This window comes from Lissotriton helveticus, chromosome 4_1, assembly GCF_964261635.1.
Source record: "Lissotriton helveticus chromosome 4_1, aLisHel1.1, whole genome shotgun sequence".
NCBI classification, from domain to species: Eukaryota; Metazoa; Chordata; class Amphibia; order Caudata; family Salamandridae; genus Lissotriton; species Lissotriton helveticus.
In genome coordinates, this window is record NC_136063.1 from 652021010 (window position 1) to 652041470 (window position 20461).

Below are 20461 nucleotides of genomic sequence, written 5' to 3' on the forward strand. Positions count from 1 at the left end.
GGCGGGGCCTCTGATTTCTTCACAGGGGGAGGCTGGGAACCTTTCCCTTGGTTCCCTTGGGGATTACTTTGGGGCCCTTTCTGGGACTCCTTCTGTTTACCCTTGTCCCCCCCACTCTTCTGCTGGGGACCCTGCCCACCTTTGGCTGAGTCTCCCACTGGACCCTTGTGGACCCTGGTACTGACCCAGCGGTCCGCCTCTTCAGCAAGTTTTCTAGGGTTAGATATCTTGCTATCAATAAGGTGCTGGCGCAGCTCTGGAAAACAGTTATTAGACAAGTGCTCCCAAGCAAACAAATCATAAAGAGCATCATAACTTTCCACTTTGCTGCCCTTTACCCAACCATCCATGGCTCTGCAAAAATATGACACATACTCCACCCACGTGGTACCAGGCAACTTCTTACATTCTCTAAAGGCCTGTCTGTACTTTTCTGGGGTTAGGCCATACCTTAACATTAACCTAAGAACACCTTGGGTTGGCTCTTAATCAGCAAGGCTGAGCCAAAATTCTGAATCAACAAAAAACAAATGCCTATACTGATACTGTTTAACAAAGATTTTGCCTCCAGAGCAAAGAACGTTTATCCAAGCTGGGAAGTGCTTATAAGTAGCCTTTTATTAAATTATCTTAGTCCAAAAAACACAGGGGTATATTTGTATTAGTCATATACATTGAGAACAAAAGCAACACTTTTACATACACTGAATACAATACGGACAAAAAAAGGGGGAATAAATTTTTAAAAAAACAATTCAACAAACATACCAAAGTCAGTCGTATCACAATCATACCTTACCATTCATACATGAAAAACATACAAAAGCAAATACATACACGATTAAATAAAAGATAAATAATCATGTAATGTATTAGGTCTGCTGCAGTCTATACAATTATATACACAATAATATTTACAAGTATAATTCCAAATGAATCAGAAAAATCAAATATCAACTTGAAATATATACAGCAATTTTTTGTACGCCAGTAATGTGACACTGTATTCACACTAAAGGACAAAAACCTATAAAAGGAAAGCAGACACTGAGCATGGAACGGCCTACGCGTTTCAAATCCCAGGGTTTTTAGCCGGGATTTTCGTCAGGGCCAGGTCATTCTAAAGAAAAAGAGAGAAAAAGAATTCTATCGTGTGGATCTACAAAACTATTATAATAGAATATCAAGAACACTCTACAGCATTAACACCCAAGGAGCTTTCTGCTTACCACTATGGAAAGTATCCAGGGAAGGAGTAAAACCTGTGTGATGAAAAGAACAACATGCAAAGGACTGTATGAGTGAGCTGAAAAACACGCAATGAAATGAGATTTGCCATGTTCCAGAAAAAAGTTTACCTTAACGGTATCTTGTGTTGTTGCAAGTTCAAGTAGGGGGCCTGTAACAGAGCAACGTTCGTTTTAGTGTGGCGTGATCGGGTACAGGGCTCATAGACCAAACCAAAACGGGGTTGTAGAATGCTTACCAGCCAGTTATGGTCAAATGCGTCCTTGAACAAGGACAGTACGAGTACAGAATTGAATCAATTTCTTCCGAAAAAACGGCCTCTGTTTGAAAGGAAAAAACGAAAGGCTCGTTTATTCCATGTACCAGTTTACTGTGGGCATATTTCACAAACAACCCAGTCCTGTTCAGGCTTACCGGCATAAAGCTCCGTTGTTCTCAATCAATCGGCGTCCCCTGTAGCACTGTTCTCCCGCGCATGCGTGGAGAGTAGGGAAACTTTGCAGGGCTGCTCAATATATGTCACGCTAATGCGCATGCGTGGAACAAAGACGGGCCGAGAGGGCATTTCCTGGTGTAGTATAGATTGCGCATGTGTAGCGTCCCATAAATTCATTGTATGATATTATAACTCCTAAGTTAAAGCTTATATATCTCTGAAATCTCATTAAGTCCTTTGACTGCTGTGTCAAACTTTACACGGACAGGTAATGCCATATATGACATATTTAGTTCTACAGTTGCTGAAACTGTCGTGTTTCCATGATATCCCACGATGTTGGAAGAGGGATCCCTCGACGGTCAATTCGCAGCAGAGGCAAGTGCCACATTTGTGGTGGCCTGTGATCGGTGGTAATCCCATCATCTGTCTTAGCGATGGCTGTTTGTCTTTTTTGAATGACCTGGCCCTGACGAAAATCCCGGCTAAAAACCCTGGGATTTGAAACGCGTAGGCCGTTCCATGCTCAGTGTCTGCTTTCCTTTTATAGGTTTTTGTCCTTTAGTGTGAATACAGTGTCACATTACTGGCGTACAAAAAATTGCTGTATATATTTCAAGTTGATATTTGATTTTTCTGATTCATTTGGAATTATACTTGTAAATATTATTGTGTATATAATTGTATAGACTGCAGCAGACCTAATACATTACATGATTATTTATCTTTTATTTAATCGTGTATGTATTTGCTTTTGTATGTTTTTCATGTATGAATGGTAAGGTATGATTGTGATACGACTGACTTTGGTATGTTTGTTGAATTGTTTTTTTAAAAATTTATTCCCCCTTTTTTTGTCCGTATTGTATTCAGTGTATGTAAAAGTGTTGCTTTTGTTCTCAATGTATATGACTAATACAAATATACCCCTGTGTTTTTTGGACTAAGATAATTTAATAAAAGGCTACTTATAAGCACTTCCCAGCTTGGATAAACGTTCTTTGCTCTGGAGGCAAAATCTTTGTTAAACAGTATCAGTATAGGCATTTGTTTTTTGTTGATTCATACCTTAACATTAAAGCATCTTTCATATGAGCATAAGACGTCCTATTCTCAACAGGCATGTCTAACAGGGTATCTCTTCCCTCATTCACAAAGCGACCCCACAACCCCGCTCCCCAATCCTTCTCAGGGACCCGGTGGGCCAACAATGCTAACTCATATGCTTTAAACCACTGACCAATATCCTCATTCTTCTGAAAATCTTTGATCACATCTTTGGGAAAATAAAACCTACTTTCTGCAGGCACAGATGGGACGCTGCCACCAGAGGGATTCAATTCTAACTCCTTAGCTTTGAGCTCCATGTCCCTCACCATTTTCTCACGCTCAAAAGCTAGCTTCTCTCTTTCAAACTCTAATCTTTTGATCTCCAAATCAGCTTCTCTCCTGCCTCTTGCATTCTCTATCTCCAACTGCCCATTTATCTTAAGTTTTGCCATTTCCACGTTGTAGGCTCGCTCCTTCGCCCTTTCTTCTCTTTCTTCAGGGGAAAGACCTTTGGAGGAAACACTGCTGCCAGGAGGGGATACAGGCCCAGTCACGGGCACTTCCTCCTCCCCTTCCTCTGTCGGTACCACCACCGGGGCAGAGGGGTCTCTGGCCTCTAACGAGGCCTCCAATGCTTTGGAATAGTCTCCTTTCCGGGAGATGCCTTTGGTAGGAACTTGAAACTGCTTGCAAAAGTATTGCAGTTGCTTCTTTTCGTATGTCCCTATCTTGGCTCTATCAAATTCCTCCACAACAACAACAAGGGGAGTGACTCCGGTATCACTCATGGTTAAAACTGGCAGTTTCAAAAATCAAGCTTCAGGAAAAGCGGAGAACAAAAATAGAATATCCAACCAAAACAGATTGTGGCTGCGCTATGGTCTGCTTTCACTATGTAGCGCACACTAATCACTGCACATGGGTCATAAATGCAAAGTTCAAAATCCCACCGCTGACCCACCAATGTTAGAAGCGGCTGTCTCTAGTTGGCAGAGGTATACACTTCTGACAAATAGGGACACACCTTTTCTAGTCAGGGCAAGGAGATCACACACTTAGATAACCCCTGCTCACCCCCTTGGTAGCTTGGCAAAGCAGACAGGCTTATCTCAGAGGCAGTGCGTTAAGCATTTATGACCACATACAGTAATAAAGTGAATACACTACAAATGGACACGACACAGTAGTATTATAAAAATAAGTATTTTTATATAAGGTTTAGCACAAGACCAAATAACGACAAAAATATACCACAGTCTTAATAAATACTCTTGGAAGGAAAAATAATAGTTCAAGCACGGTTTCTTCTTAGCACAAAGTCTTTAGTATCAAAAGCAACTCTTCTTCTCTAAAACACAGTTCTTGGCAACAATGTAACCCACACGGGAGTCACACGACGTCGAGGCAAAGTTAATCCAAAGGTTCGGCGTCGACCGCGAGGAGCGCTACGTCGAGCCCAGAGTCGCACAGACCCCAACAACACAGTACCTTGGAAAAGTGAAGCACTCGATGATCAGCGGCGTCGAGATGTCCGGCGTCGCGTCTTCGGCGTCGATCGGGCCTCGGAGTCGGGGCGATCTGCAGCGGCGTCGACCGAAGTCAGGCGGGAGCAGCGCTCACGGGATGAAGCAGGATACGGCGTCGTCGATGTCGATGTTGCAAGAGTGAGCAGCGCTCACGGCGTCGAGAGGGCTCGAAGTCGATGCGATCAGCGGCGGTGCAGACACGGGGTCACTTGGAGCTGGAGCCGAACTCACTACTCACTGGCGTTGCTGCTGGCGTCGATCGGGCCCGGCGGCCGGCGTCGAGGAAGCGGGACACTGGAGCCGTTACTCACGATGTCGAGCTGGATTCGGCGGCGTCCGGCGGCGTCGAGATTGCTGGATTCTTTCAAAGGTGCTGGATTCACAAACTCCAGCAAATAGCACTTTAAGCAGATGAAGTCCTTTAGCCCTGTGACTTCAACAGGAGACTGGCACTCTTCCAGTCCTTGGAGATTTTCTCAGCAAAGAGTGAGAGTACACACAAAAGTTCCTCTCTCCTGGTTCCTTGGCAAAAATAAAGAAGCAATGCAGGATTCCCCCAACAAACAGCACTCTGGCAGAAGGGGTAGGCAGTCCTTAGATCAGCAGGCTTCTTGTCCTTGGTTCAGGTTTCCTTGTCAGAAGTGATCTGATTTCTTGGTTCAGGGGTCCTTCTCTTATACCCCTTTTTGGCTTTGATCCCTTTGTCCATGCAGGGGAATTTCCCCCCATCCTGGGTTTGTTGTGGGTGTTGCCAGGCCAGAGCACCTGGCCTATTCACTGGGCAGGGCAGAGTCCTCAGCCGCTCAGCAGGAGCGGAGCCAGCATTGTTACTGGCAGGGGCAGGGCCATCAGTTGCCCGGCAGGAGGCGGGCCAGGGAAGTCCCAGGCAAGCACAGAGTCATCAGTCGCCTGGCAGGGGGGCGGAGCCAACATTGTATCAGGCAGGGCAGGCTATCAAGAGCTACTCTCCCCTACTCTCAATGCAAATGCCCCACTCATCCCACACTGACTCATTCAGACTCTCTGGAGCCACCCAGCTCCTGTCACACACACACACCAGAACCAGCAGAGACCGGTAGACAGTTAGACAAGAAAATAGCTACTTTCTAAAAGTGCTATTTTCAAACACAGAGTCCAAAAACCATCCACACAAACGGATGCGTTATTAAACCCTGAGTTCAGGGATACCAAACTCGACATTGCACCATGCTCCCCGAGCCCGCTAGGATTATAACATTAATAATCCTGGCAGCCCATTCTAACTGATGGAGAGCAGGCTACCTTACAATAGTGAAAAACGACTATGGATGTAATTCACTATTAGTACATGCCAACCTTGTCAGGCTTGTCCTACCTTATGCTTACAATGCACCCTGCCCGTGGGCCTACCATAGGGGTGACTAACATGAAGTTAAGGGAAGGTTTAGGGACTGGCAAGTAGGTGTACGTGCGCAGTCCTCGTGACAGTCAGACTGTACGTGGTCTGGCAATGGCAGACCTTCAGACATACTTTTACTAGGCCGCTCTTGTGGGTGGCACAACATGTGCTGCAAGCCCACTAGCAGCATTTGTATTTACAAGCCCTGGCACTCCTGGTGCACTCTACTAGGGACTGATAGTAAACCAAATAAGCCAAACATGGAAGTCAATCAATACAGCAATTTCACATAGGGAGCACTTGCACTGTGGCACTGATCAGCAGTGGCACAGTGCCCAAAGCATATACCAGCAAAAACATCGTAAACAGAGGAGGCAAACAGAAAAAATGGAGGAGAGACTCATGCCAATGATGCCAGGTCTAACACCTCCCTATACCAATACTGATACCCTACTCATACTTCCCTATACTAATCCATCACTAATTCTTTTGGGTCCCGGAGTAGAATGCTTCTCGCCAAAGAAAGCTTCAACGCCTCGTCAGGGGTAGTAATAAGCGCTATATAAATGCAATTGCAATTACAATATAGGATACAAGCTCCAGTCACACATTCTTGCTGACTAAAATGCCAGATAAACATGAATGTGGCACATGTGACGTGGTTATTAATACACAGTTCCAATTTTCCACCTACTGCTCATCAGAAATATTGACACGTGAAACAGTCGTGAGGCGATAGTCAGGAGCGTACATGGTAAAACTTAAAGTACAAAAACATGCTAATTTGACCTTTTCCATGGATCTTATTGTTGCAGTTCAAACAGCAGCACGCATAAAATGCTCCCTAGTTATTTACTTTAATACTTGAAGAAAAGAAGGTTTCAGCCACTGGCCTGAAAATATTTGCTGAATAAATGGCAGTTTTTAAAATATTTGCGAAAACTAAGCGGTGCTGTAACAGACATGTACAGAACTGGACTCATAACACTGGATCTTCAAGAGAAAAGAGAGGATGTTCCTGGCTGCACATTTTGCTCTAGGAACATGTCCTTTTTTGGAGGTGCTGACGGAAACATTCTGTAGGGGTGGATAGAGGTCACCGCTCTAGTCCTATGGACAGCCCTTGCTCTCTTTATGGCTCCTTGTATACCCCCAATTCCAATGGACGCTACATGAAGTGAAAGTAGGCATGGACCATTCCCCCAGTCATTCCTCTCCATTGTCTATCCCCTAATCCATTAACAACCTTCTGAGTGGCCAACTGAGGGAGAAGGGTTTGAACTTCTCTCCCCACTGGAATGTAATGTTAGAAACCCAAGAGTGTAAGAAAAAGTTTCTCGCTAACTGCAGCTTCTCCATCCCTCCGTGTTTTGTTCGTCTTTGGCCCACCCCTCTATTTACCCAATTCCATTATTTATTAAGATTTGGATCTCGAACGTAGTCCACAGACAAAATTACATTGTGATTGAATCACATTATATCAAAAAACGAATAAATAAATTAATACATATTTAATCCTTTACCCACAATCATTTAAATACATATACTGGACATAGTTCCAGATGGCTGGGGTACAGCACTGTAAAACAAAAATTCCATTTGATGTCCAGAAAACTCTCCTTAAAAATATAGCCCTGAATTATATACAGAAATACTACAATTAAACAAAAAACATAGAGCTAAATCCACTAAAATACATACATACATTTCAGTATAATTAAAACTACTGTGGATGAAACCAATTCATAAAACAGTAGAAGAAATGTTTTTGATTTTGTGCAAATGCTCCATTGCTACTTCAAAATCCACGCCCGTATAGCAGCAAAGATTATGTGCAAATTACTACAAGAAAATATAATCAATAAACAGTCAAAGGGTCTGCGTCTAGATCCAAAATTTACATTCTTGTTAGTAACAATTATAGGTTACCAAAATAGTAGACGTCTATTCTGCTTTGTTCCCCATGATTCCCGAAAGAAACTTCCCACCCCTCCCAACATAGCAGCAGTCAATATGTATAAATTACTCCACTAAAAACAGTCCCCTTAATTCTTTCTACTCATATGGTAATACCCTAAAAGTAATTAATATAAATTAACAAACTTCTTAAAAAATGTAAACGTTTGTGCACATATTACTTCATTCTTTGGATGAAAAAGAAGTTCACATGCTGCTGCTATAGTTTTAACATTATTCTGTATTCAGTAAAAACACTGGCTGTAGTAGCCGATATGGCTGCGGTAACAGGGCTGGACAGACAAAAAGAACATGGTTAAGGTTCTGAATCCCCAGATTACTCGTGATACAATTTTTTCCTGTACCCGCAGACACTGACCAACTTGCCATTACATCATTTAAATATTTACCCCTATTTGAAGGCCTCTTAATTCCAAGGGACTCCCCCAGACTGCAGTTCTAGTGTTCCTTAGGAGAGAAACCCTTAGTATGTCCAAGAATGGGGAGGTAGGGTTATTCAATTGATAGACCCAACTCTTACTGTGAAGGATGTAGCCCCATCATCCATCTTTCCCAGGTCCTGATGGTTTGTTCCCCCCATTTTCCTCTCCCACTCCCGTCTTTTCCACATCTCTTCTTTGCCTCTCATATTTTCTTCTCTTCCCCTTCTCTCCTTATTCTTTCCCTTCCCCCCACCTCTCTCACCCCTGGCTACCCTCCCACCCCGGGCATGTGGAGGTGAGTATGGATTCCCTGTGTGCATTTCTTCTGTTTGTTTCTTTTTGTAATTAATTATTTTGTTGGCACCCCCCTCATCCTGCTGACCATTCTGTGCACAGATGTGAACCCGTGTGTCCTCCTAGGTATTGCCCTTCCTTGTCCTTCAAGGGCCCCTGCCTCATGGGAACACCACTTGCTAGGTACCTAGCACTCTATTTCATCTTGTGCTGTGTTTTTCATCCAGTATTACTATTTCACATATGGTACCTTATGTTTTCCATCCCTCATTCCCCTATACACTGTTTTTACTTAATCTTCCAATAAAGAATTGTGAAACAAAAAAAACCAGCCGCAGTACAGTTGCAGGTTGCAGAAGACCTGGCATCTATTTAGTGGACAGTGGGGCAATATGAAAAACTATGTGCATGGCTGAGTACGACAAACAAATGATAAGCTCATGCTTACCATCCAACAATCGCATATTTTAGTGGGGTGCACGCAGTCTTTCCGAAAAGTTGGGGAAATTTGAGGAAACGATCACTTATGGAAATGTAACTTCATGACAAGATACACTGGGTCGGGCTGGCCTATAGAGCAATTAGGCAGTGATTGATGGACTGGTCTGACAGATGAGTGTGTGGGCCATTTTTCTACCAGTGGTGTGCCTGCCTTTGGCCAGGTGGGCCGCTTTTTACTGTTGAATTCTCTAGTACTACCAGTTTGTTGGCTATCTGCTTCACTAATGGGAGCCACTTTTATTTTGGTGCCCGTTCCTCTTTTGTATCCCAGTCTGACCCTGGAGATACATGTGTTAAAAGAGGTGAAATACCAACCCCATATTTGCTAAGCCGTTGAACTGCCCAAATCATGGAACTTGTATCCATGACTCACAGGATTGCATAGAACACCATATTATGCAACAATATCCACAGTTGTTTCAAGGTCTTGGAAAATTCATATCTTTTCAAATAACACTAAACGAGGCAGGCAAACCAGTGGACAAATTCACAAAAGTATGCGGATTCATCTTCAAGGAAAATTAGAGAAGGAAATTCAAAGCTTACTCGATAAAAGACACATTAGAACGAGGGTCAGGACATCTGATTGGTTCATAAGCTATCCTCATTCCCCATTGGGCAAAAAGGCTCAGCATCATCCTATTGCTGCTCCTGTTCTGCCCGTTAAAACTCATTTCAGAGTTATCCAATCCATTTTACAGTCATTACAAGAACAGACCTGCTATTGCCAGCTTTGGATTCGGTTGTATTAAAATAATGCATTCGTTTTGGAGAATTTCAAGGGAGTTTCTAACACAAATCCTAGAAGCAGTTCTAAAAAGGTACTTAGCTTTGCTCAATCTATTTACAGGATACATGCTTTTACATCCTCGCTACAGAATAAGAAGGAGAGGGCTTTAAGTTTATGAAATGACAATGCCACTTCCAGATCTCAGTGTAATGCGGAGTGTCTGTACCCGCCAGCGACTCAGTTTCTGGCTAGATTAAATACCTGTCCTTATATGGAGAGGTAACTGATGAGGGTCAGGTTTCTACCCCCTGCACTCACAAAGTATGAGCACCTCAGGGTTGAATTAGAAGTGTTAAAGAAACTAAATCTGCATTGACCATTGTACTTAATGAACGTTCTTTCCGGTTTTATCTTTGCAGAATGAAGCAAAACTATATTCCCTTCAGAGAGAGTAAACTGACTCGCTTATTTCAGCCCTTCTTTTGTGGCAAAGGAAAAGCTTGCATGATAGTGAACATAAACCAGTGTGCTTCCAACTATGATGAAACTTTACATGTCATGAAATTTTCAGCTGTGGCCAAGGAAGTAAGTAGGCCACATTATTCTCGGTTTTATGACTATCAATTTAACCTTTTTTTGTTTAGCATGTTTCAAGTGTTTCAATTGATAGCCTTCATTAGTTGAGCACAATATCAGTGTTCTCTTTATGGTCATAGTGTTGTTACGAGCATGTAAGATTGTGTTGTATCTGTTTTTTTGCAGAAGGAATTTTATTTTCCATTGTGCATTATAGGGAAACCTGTTGAAATGCAATTTACATTTTGTATCATTGAGGTTCCCGCCACTTGTAAATACTGAATGATCGTAGAAGCAAATGGCATAAAGAATTGTGACATGAAATCCAGCACTATAATTATTACACAACATGCATTTCCCACCTCCACTGACTGACTGTCCACTGCTCATATATAATAAATTAAACTTCAAAAAAGAGAAACTAAGTACAGTTTTTTACCCTGCGGTATTGACACAGCAGAGTAGTCCGTTTCCAAGATTGTTACAAAGAGTCCATTGCTCAAGGATAAATCCGATGCTTTTTTCCATAATGGAAACATTTTTAAATTCATATTTTCCCTTAATCACAATAGAAAGATAGCAGCCTGCGTGTTTCATTCCCACATTGTGAAGCAACTTGAGGACTTGGTAATATATATATCCCAGTTGGTCCACATTAATGTTGAACTAAGCTCTCAGGGCGCATTCTATTTAAAGAATTCCAGTCACAATATGTAGTAAAATTAACCATAGCCTGGAGGTCCTCGACACGGTAAAGTTGTGCATGTTGAGTATTGCAGTTGAAACAGGTCTTCAGATGACTGTACTGGCAGTGAGTATCGGCAAAGTTTCCAGTTGTGCAACTACTTTGGACTAAATGGGATGTAAGAAGTCATAAAATAAACACTTTAAACACTTCTGATTGATAGTCGCAAAATAATGTAACAATTGCTCTAAAACTTCATTTATCTCTTCGGCTTTGCTGTAGATGTAATTGTAAGTTGCAGATAGTGTCCAGAAGTTAGATCATTGTCAATTCTTTATCTGTATTTGATAGTGTAACAAGCTTTGAAGTATGTTAATAGTCGCAATGCGATGTTATTTTACGACAGAAAAGGTATCCGTAACGAAAACATCAATTTCAGGAGCTTAGGGAAACTACTGATGGAAAAAGAACAAGCTAGTGAAAAGTAGTAACTGTTGTTATAACCGTGTTACATATTTAAGTACAATGAAGTTACACAGTAAAATCGGTAAGCTTTGCGCCTAATACTTTTTGTCCATGTACGTTACAAATGTGTACTTAAGACCTAACATCCTTATGTAGAGCCAACCACCTTAAGGAGTGTTAGATCTACTTCAGAAAAAAAAACACACATCCACCCCCTCCCCCCCGCCCTCTCAGCTTGCTAGTGGGAAAGATTTGGTAACATTACTGCTGAAGTTGGCCTATCTTCAAAACGATCCCAAATAAGCAGTCTTTGTCCACTTTTCCCTGCTGAGAGATGTATGATTTCGAAATCTGCACACATTATAATTATGAGCCATTTGGCAAACTCTCTGCACGAGTAATTATCAAAGAAGGCCACCAGATGACGTTGTTATAGTTTCTATACCAATGCAAATAGGCGTATTCCACAGAACGATTAAAATAACATTTTGAGATTAAGTATTCCACACTTGTAGCAATAACTAGTCGTGACCATAGGCATCCGATCAGCTGCAGACTCTTAGCTGGTTTTGTTTCACTGTTAAGATTGTCACTTGCCCAAAATGATTAATGGAAAGCATATCACAATTTTCTACAACCTTTCTTCTTCTTGGGAGGAAGGGAGATAGTGATGGGACATCCACGTTTCTTTTGTTTACTTTTCTGTAAGGTCAGTGGCATCTTTCCCCTTGAGCTTCCTGCACTTTTTTGGGATAATGTAACCCCTTTTCCTCAACGTCTGGCATGGTGTGGTGCACGAAACGAAAAACAGTATTTCTCACAGAAGTATGATAGTTTTTAAGATTATAAACTACGAACATTGCAAGCGTTTTTCTCTGGTTATGTATTCAAGTTTTTAGAATTTTAATAAGCAATGCTTTAAGTTGGTCACAAAGATAACATTGTATTTAGAATGCATTCAAGGTTTTGTTCCCTAAGCTTTCGGATTCTCAACCAGTAAGTAGCTGTTGCAGCATTTCCCTTTGGCTCAGTTCTTCCAATATCAACAAAAGTTTGTTTGACGGGAGATGATTATAATTGTACTTTGGTGTTAACCTTGTGAGTAAAGTTTCATTTATTAATATATATGTAGTTGATTAATTTGCGAAACCACAAACTGATATAAGGATGAACAATCGCAATCAAGGAAGCTTATGTTGCAGTTCAGTGTGTTTTTACAGTGTTCATTTTTTAGGTGGTTCAGACAATCAACCCTAGAGTCTTGGAATTTCTAGCACCAAAACTGGTTGGAAAGGACGGCAAGGCAATAAAGGTCGACGCCAACACTTCCATTGAAGATCTTCTCTCGGATGAAGACTTTCTTGAAGATGAAGAAGAACTGGATGTTATGGCTTTGAGTCAAGAGGTATTCATAAATATGTCTTTATTTGCAAGCGAACAGAATGTTGATTATCCCATTCTTGGTAAAGTTTATGTTTTGGTAGGGCTCAAATTTGAATTTACTAGGATTAATTTTATTTATTTATTTAGAAGCTTGTATAGCAAGCAGCTACCCCCGAAGGGGGTGTCTGGGCACTTAGGACAGGTGAAGGAGGAGAGAAAGCTTAGTGAAATGTAGCTGCTGGAGAAGAGCCAAGTCTTAAGGTCACGGCGCAAAATAGGTTCTGAGTTAGTCAGTCGTAGTGGCAAAGGCTTTGGCGGCAATCACCACAAATGCTCTGCCTCCCATTCTTGCGCGACGAAAGCGGGGGGATGAGAGAAGGCGTAGATGATTGAATCTAAGGGCGCGGCTAGACTGGGTGAGGTTGAGGTGAGGTAGGCCGGGCCTGTACTTCGAAGTGGTCTGAAAACCAGTGCCATAGATTTTAATTGGATGTGTTTGGCCATTGGAAGCCAGTGGAGATTTTTAAGTAGGGAGAGATAGGGTGGAGATAGGGGATATTGTAAATCAGCCTCGCCACAGCGTTCTGGACCGTCTGCAGGCATCTGATCAGGTACGCAGGAGCCCCCGCATACAGACTATTAGCATAATCTAGGTGGGAGGTGATGAGCGCATGGACATCGTTCCGGCGAGAGTCTTGAAGGAGAAAGGGGAATATTTTCCGGATCGTGTGGAGTTTCCCGAAGCAAGCTGCAGAAACTTGGTTGATTTGATTTTTGCAAGAGAGTTCACTATTGAACCCGACACCTAAATTCCTGGCCGAGGACACAGGTTCCGGAAGGTGGGTGCAATTCAGATGGCCACCAGAGGGAGTGAGGGGGTGGGGGCTAGATTGATTGAAGAACGTCACCTCAGTTTTGTCTGCATTTAGTTTGAGGGTGTTAAGGGCCATCCAGGAGGAGATTTTAAGCAAGCAGCGTCTGAAATTGGAGAAGGTCGCTTTGGAGTGGTCTCTGAATGAGAACACAAGTTGGGTGTTGTCAGCATAGGAGATCACACAGACTCCACATGTTTCAATTATTTTGGCCAGGGGGGATAGGTATAAGTTAAAGAGTAAAGGGCTAAGTGCAGAGCCCTGAGGGACGCCGCAGTTTAGAGGCTTTTCACTGGAAACAAAAGGTTGCCGAGAGACCAGTTGAGAGCGGTTGGTTAGGAAGGATCTGAACCATTTTAGTGGGGCGGACTTGAATTCCGAGACTGCGGAGTCTCTCAACCAAGATGTCATGGGAGATGGTGTCAAACACCGCGGACAAGTCTAGGAGCACTAACATGGCTGACTCTCCTGAGTCAACACATTCGCGGATATTTTCTGACACCTCCATCAGGGCGGACTCAGTGCTAAAACTGGGTCTGAAACCGGATTGAGAGTCGTGAAGGAGGTGTCCAGATTCCAGATAGGTGGCAAGTTGCTCTTGGACAATTCTTTCAAGAACCTTTGCAGGTTTGGGAAGAAGGGAGATGGGGCGGTCATTTTTTGAGACCAAGGGGTCCGCATCAGGTTTTTTCAGAATAGGTATTAACATGGCCTGTTTCCAGGCAGAAGGGAATACTCCAGACTGTAGGGAGGCCTTCCAAATGGTGTTAGGAGGGGAAATGATGAGGGGTGCAATAGAGCTAAAGAGAGTGGCAGGGCAGAGGTCTTTTGGAGACCCAGATTTACAAGAGAGCCATTTTTTAAGAGCAACTTCATGGGGAATGGGGGTGAAGGAAGTAAAGGAAAGGTTGTTAGGGTTGGTAGTGCCAGTGGTAAGTTCTGGAGGTTGCTGAGAGGGGTAAAAAGTGGAGTAGATGTCAGCAATTTTATTGTAAAAAAAAGTCTGAGAGGCCATCGCAGAGTTCCTGGGAGGGAGAAATCCTTTTGGACAAGGCTGTAGGCTTAGTAAAACCTTCTACAATTTTGAAGAGGGATTTTGGCGAGTTGCACGTGGAGTTAATTTTATTGACAAAATAATCCTTCATTACAGCACGTTTTTGCCTATGAAAACTCTTGATAGCGGCTATATATGTAGCTTTTTCCTTGTTGTTGTACATAAGTCTCCAGGTCCGGTCCAATTTTTTGCAATGACTTTTGGCAACGTGTAGTGCGGGGTGAACCACAGGATGGAAGGTTTTTGTCTAATGGATATAAGGGGTAGTATTGGGGCAACTTTGTCAAGGGCAGAGGAGAGCCAATTGTTAAAACTGGTGACATCAAGATCTAGGTCGCCCCTTATCCGAAGCAGGGGGTTGTCAAGGTTGGGGGCCAGGGAGGAGCAGGAGACTCTACACCATTTTCTGCTGTGCTCCTGAGCAGGGGAAGGTAGATTAGGGTGAGGGGAGGATATTAGGCTGAAGAGGATGAGAGAATGGTCAGAACAGGGAAGCGGTAGGGGAGCAGCGTTGAGCAGGTATGGGTGATTAGTGAACAATATGTCTAGGGTAGTGGCGGCTCCCCCATTTGGGCATGGGGGCGTCGCCCCACTGCTTTCTCGCGGTGCGAGAAGGCAGAAACATAAATGGTAATAACTTCCATTTATGTTTCTGCTTCTCACACTGCGAGAAAGCAAAAGTGTGTAGATGGGGGTGGGCGGTCCTGCCCGAGGGCATGGGGAGTGGCTTGCCCACTGTTGTGCATACGGACTGTTTGGGCAGCCTGAGGCCGCCCAAACAGTCAGTATGCACAACACTGGGCAAACCACTCCCCCCTGCCCTCGAGCAGGACCGCCCACTCTCCCTTTTCTCTGTGTATGCAGCAGCATACACAGAGAAAATGACCCGGGTGGGACGCGGCCTTACCAATTACAACGCTGTAATTGCAGCATTGTGATTGGCAGATGGGAGGCAGGAGGGCTGCCTTTCATGATGACATGTAGAGCTGTAGCCGGAATTCGAAAACGCAGGACCAGACGGTGGGAAGCTGAGGTGGTGCAGTAAGGTAAGTTTTTAAAACATTTTTGTTGACCTTTACTCCAACACTGCCCTTTGCGGTGGGTTCGTGGTCTTTGCCTCCAGTTCTTTCCATACACATGTTTATGGCTTTCTTTAATAACCCATTTCTGCCGGTGCCTGGTGCCAGCCACTGGCACTGGGCCTGGCGCCCGGACCCTGTGCCAGGATCAGACTCCGGGCCGTCTGGAGCCCCTGGTTAGAAAGGGGGCGTAAATCAAGCTGCTTGATTTGTTTGGGGGCGGGGGGGGCTCAAGGGGTGTGCACCATCTTGACATCAGAAGGTTCCGGTAATTCTTGTGCAGACTGTGTTTACTAGCTATTGGTCGCAAAGCTCTCAATGTTCTCTGCATATGGATTTTCACAAATTTGGACTATCGTGTTACTTTTAAGTTATTTTGAGGGGGAAAAAAAGATTGCAATAGCCACCACGTTTTATAACTCCAAATGGCGAGAAAACGTCCCGTCGGTTTTCAGTGGCAACTAGCACTTGTAAGGAAATGCCACCAGTTTGAAAATCAAGACTAGGCCAAGCTATGAAATTATAAGAGTGAAAAACTCCTTCGGCCTTAGGGGCTGCAGAAATTAAGGTCTACATGAGATTTTCTTCATGTAATAAAAACTTTGTGCAGCTCTACTTGCAAGTAACATCAATGGATGTAAAACTATGCCCATCCTGAATTTCTGAAATAGTTAATACTTTGTGGAGTCTAAAACGTTTACCTGCATTATGCTTTCCCTTACACTTGGAAAAAGGTTTGAAAATCTGGCTCTGGGCCGAAATTTATTTTATTCCAGGTAAAAGCTTTTTGAATCAACCCAAATGTATTTGTAAATATAAAGTTATACAGGTACGAGAGGGTTGATAACGTAAGGGGAAATGATTAAAGATCCTTGTTTTCTCCTTCTTAGCACAAATCCTTACTCCTCGCTTATTTTCAGGTCTGGCTTTACAGTGTAACCGTCTTCATGACCTGTTGACAATTCTCCAAAACATTTATAGAGTGGACATTGGCCCTGCCCAGAGGAGTATTTTTCTTTAACCTCGTGCTACTGTCTACGTGCTGTAATATGAGAAATTATTTTACGTCTGAAAGGTACACTCAATTAACGTACTTGCACACCTCATTTGTTACGTCCTGTATGCATTATATATAGGAAGCAATACTTTTTTGTTACTTTTTCCCAACATATAGGAGAGCCAATTTTATTTATTTATTTGCAAACTTATACCGCGCTAGGACTCGACTCCCGAAGGAGTATCTCCGCGCCTCTGGCATCATCTGTGAGCAAAGAAACCCAAACATATAGCAGTCCTCCCTAGATAGATGACCTAGTCCTGAAAAAGAAAAGTTTTTTTAATTTTTTCCTGAAAGGAAGGTGTTCTCTGCATAGTTTGATTTCCATGGGGAGATCATTCCACAGCTTCGGGCCAGCCACTGACAAGGCCCTACCTCCTTGTCTTGTCTTCTTAAACCTGGGAACACATAGCAGTTGTTGATCTCCTGATCTAAGAGATCTGGAGTGGACATATAAATTAAACTTTTTAGTCGGGTAGTCGGGGCCTTTCCCTATGAGACATTTGTGAATGACACAGCATATTTTAAACCTCACCCTTTGTTTCACTGAGAGCCAGTGAAGTTTGGTTAACAGTGGTTTAGATGGAGTACGAGCAGGGACATTAAGAACAAGGCGTGCAGCGGTGTTTTGCACAACCTGTAATCTTGCAATAATCCCCTCGTTGGCGGCTAGCAGCAGTCCATTGCAATAATCTAATCTACTCAACACGAGCGACTGTACCAGAGTTTTTCTGGTGGTATCAGGGAGCAGGGGGAACACTCTCCGGAGAAGCCCAATAACATGGAAACAGGAGCTGACTACTTGATTTCCATGTTGTTTCATGGCAAGCTCCTGATCCAATTTTACTCCAAGATCTTTTACAACCTATTTAGGCTCAGGGACTGGGCCCAGATCTTGAGGCCACCAGTCAGGAGTCCACAGGCGTTTAGCTTCCCCGAAGAGCATCACCTCCGTTTTAGAAACGTTGCACTGCAGGAAGTTTGATGCCATCCAGTGGGCCACCTCTTTCATCCCCCTGGCAAAGGAGTTTCGCACTTCAGGTGTCAGTGTTTTAAACGGAAAGAGGAGTTGAGTATCGTCCGCATACGATACCGGGATGATACCGTGTGATCTCATGATGTTAGCCAGGGGGGCCACATAGATGTTAAATAACGTGGGGCTCAAACAAGAGCCCTGTGCACCCCCTTTGAGATCTCCACCTCCTCCGACCGATACGGACCCAAGATGACACTCTGGGTACGCTTTGTGAGAAAACTCCTTAGCCAGGCCAGCGCCTTGCCTTCCAGCCCGATGTCAATTAATCTGGAGATCATGATGTCATATGACACAGTGTCAAACGCCGCTGACAAATCTAAAAGCACCAGGATAACGGAAAAACCTCTATCCTGTAGCATATGAAGATCGTCAGCGACGGACAGCAAGGCAGTCTCGGTGCTGTGCCAATGGGTCAGACTTTAAGAAACTAAACACCGTTTGTGCTAGCAAAGCACATTTGTGAATGACAGATATTGTGATGTCAGAGGGTTATGAGTCATGTGAACATACCATTGTGTTTTTGGGGTTATGGGAAACAAGACAATGCCTTGTGATGTCAAAGGGTTATGGCACTCTGGTTTAGATGGTATACTGTGGCTCACTTTATCAATCTTGTTTAGGAATGAGCATCGTTTTTATTCTGCAATTAAGATTTTGCTAAACCTTTAATTTTCGAAGTGCAGTGCCTGTGGTGTTGTGTGTTTGCGTGTGTGTGTGTATGAGAGAGAGAGTGTGGAGAGAGAAAAATTATATATTTTCAGCGATATGTATGCTCCATCATGGTAGGGGTTCTGGTGACAAAGTACACAAAGACTGCTTTTTGTATTTGTTATACTGCATGTTTATTTCAGGTGCTATTAGCTTTAAAAACATACGTGTCTTCTGCAGAATAAGGTTTATTGAAATCAGTATGTGAAACACTGGACAGTGCGGTTTGGTTGCAATTAGTAACAATACCAACATGTTCAGTTATGTTAGTCACAAGGTGGAGTTTTTCTGAATACTATGAGACACCCATCTGCAGAAGATGGAGCATTTCTGGCAGGCCTTTGTCACTGAGCACTTGAAATGTTGTTCTTATGGGGGCAGTAAAACCACAGAAGACAGGATGCCTGGTCTGACAGCATCATTGTGCAGGTCAGGTGCAGCACTTTGTTCAGCCACTCATTGGTATTAACATTAGCGAGGTGAAAGTGGACATTTGCAAATTAGTCGAGGGGTGTATGTGACTTCAAATTTGCTTGAAAATGCCCCATTTGTCCACTCTTTTATCATAATTTTCTCGGGGGATGTTCGGGCTCGCTCGCTACTGTGCAGTATGACAATCATTTTACGCCACACCAGTTTCAAATGTCACCAGCCGCCACTAGTCTAGGGTATGTCCAGCCTGGTGAGTAGGGCCTATCACCCTCTGGGTGAGATTGAGGCCATTTAAAGTGTCAACAAGTTGGTTGGCTTTGACGCAGCCAGTATCATCGATGTATATGTTAAAATCACCGAGGACAGTGAAGTGCGCGTGCTTCAGTGAAAGGTCAGCCACAATGTCATAAAAGTCAAGGAGGTGGGGAGCAGGGGGGGTCTATAAATGAGAATTCCTGCTACCACCAGAGTGGAAGTGGAGGTGATGCAGAAGTACATTGCTTCCAAAGGTTTAATGTTGGGGATTTTTCTAGAGGATATCTCCCATCCTTGTCTGAGGATCACTGCAATCCCTCACCCGAGCTTGTTATTAGTTCTGTTAATTCCTGAGAATCGGTAATCTGATGGTAAAGCCAGGCTGATATCGGGGTTGGAGGAGTCCCTGACCCATGTTTCGGTTAGGAACATTATATCTCATGCATAGGTAGTGAGGGAGAGCCATATATCCTCAGCGTGACGAGGAAGCAAACAACAGTTTAATAGACAAACCTTGACGGGAGGGTCCATGGGGGCATTGGGGGGGGAGCGGAATGCCTACAGGTGGCGGTGGGAGGGGCGGGAAGGCCGGGTTTCAAAGAGATTTTAGTGGAACGTTTGTCACATAAAAAGTGAGGCGGGGGATCTGCGAGGTTGATCAGTGATGAGGAGATACAACGACACCATTTTTCTCTGATAGCTAACAGTTATGGGGTAGTGCAGTGGATGGGGTCGTCTGGGGGCGACTGGCAGCATGGCTGGCGTTGGCTGCGGAACAGGCGTGGACGGGTGAAGACTAGGTTGCCGTTTGCACGCCGGTGGCGCGCCCGCTGCGTGTCTGTTTGAGCATGTCCTCTTATAGTGGGGGAAATCTAGAATGCTAACCTCAAGGTAGGGGAAAGGCGTAAGTGGTGAAACCTGACTTCCGGTGGGTGGCACCTCCCTCCAGACAAATGGAAGAATTTGCGCTGGACCGGGGAGGGACGCTGTGCCCAACCGGCAGGTAAGCCACAAATGAAGGGTATCCAGTAATTAAAAAGTTTTTCTTTTTTCTTTTAAAAAAAAACACAGTACACAGAGTCAAATGCGGCGAGAAAGTGAATAATTAAAAGCAGGGGAGCGCTTTCCCAGGCGCTCTCGGAGTAAAGTGCAGTTGTAAGGGCAGAAGCGATATTGAGGATTTACCAGAAGAGGCTTGCAGGGAGCCCTTTCCCAGGCACTCCACTGTTTTTTTGTTTTTTTTAAAGAACCTTTATTTCAATTAGCATGAAATTACAAACACGGGCCTACAACCAGT

At 43.7% G+C, this 20461-nt stretch overlaps 1 protein-coding gene and 1 long non-coding RNA gene across 2 annotated transcripts in view; one reads left to right on the top strand and one right to left on the bottom strand.

Annotated features, from left to right (window-relative positions):
• Positions 1-20461, top strand: part of LOC144828803 (kinesin-like protein KIF20A) — a 412946-nt gene that overhangs the window by 208283 nt on the left and 184202 nt on the right. The window contains exons 11-12 of the mRNA XM_078687291.1: positions 9982-10147; positions 12523-12693. Of these exons, the coding sequence (XP_078543417.1) occupies positions 9982-10147; positions 12523-12693 (337 nt within the window). The remainder of the gene's footprint in view (positions 1-9981; positions 10148-12522; positions 12694-20461) is intronic.
• On the bottom strand, positions 1357-1727 carry LOC144827277 (uncharacterized). The gene is made up of 3 exons (XR_013610112.1): positions 1663-1727; positions 1487-1568; positions 1357-1399 (listed from the first exon to the last, which is right to left on the bottom strand). It is a non-coding gene; the product is annotated as an uncharacterized LOC144827277 (long non-coding RNA).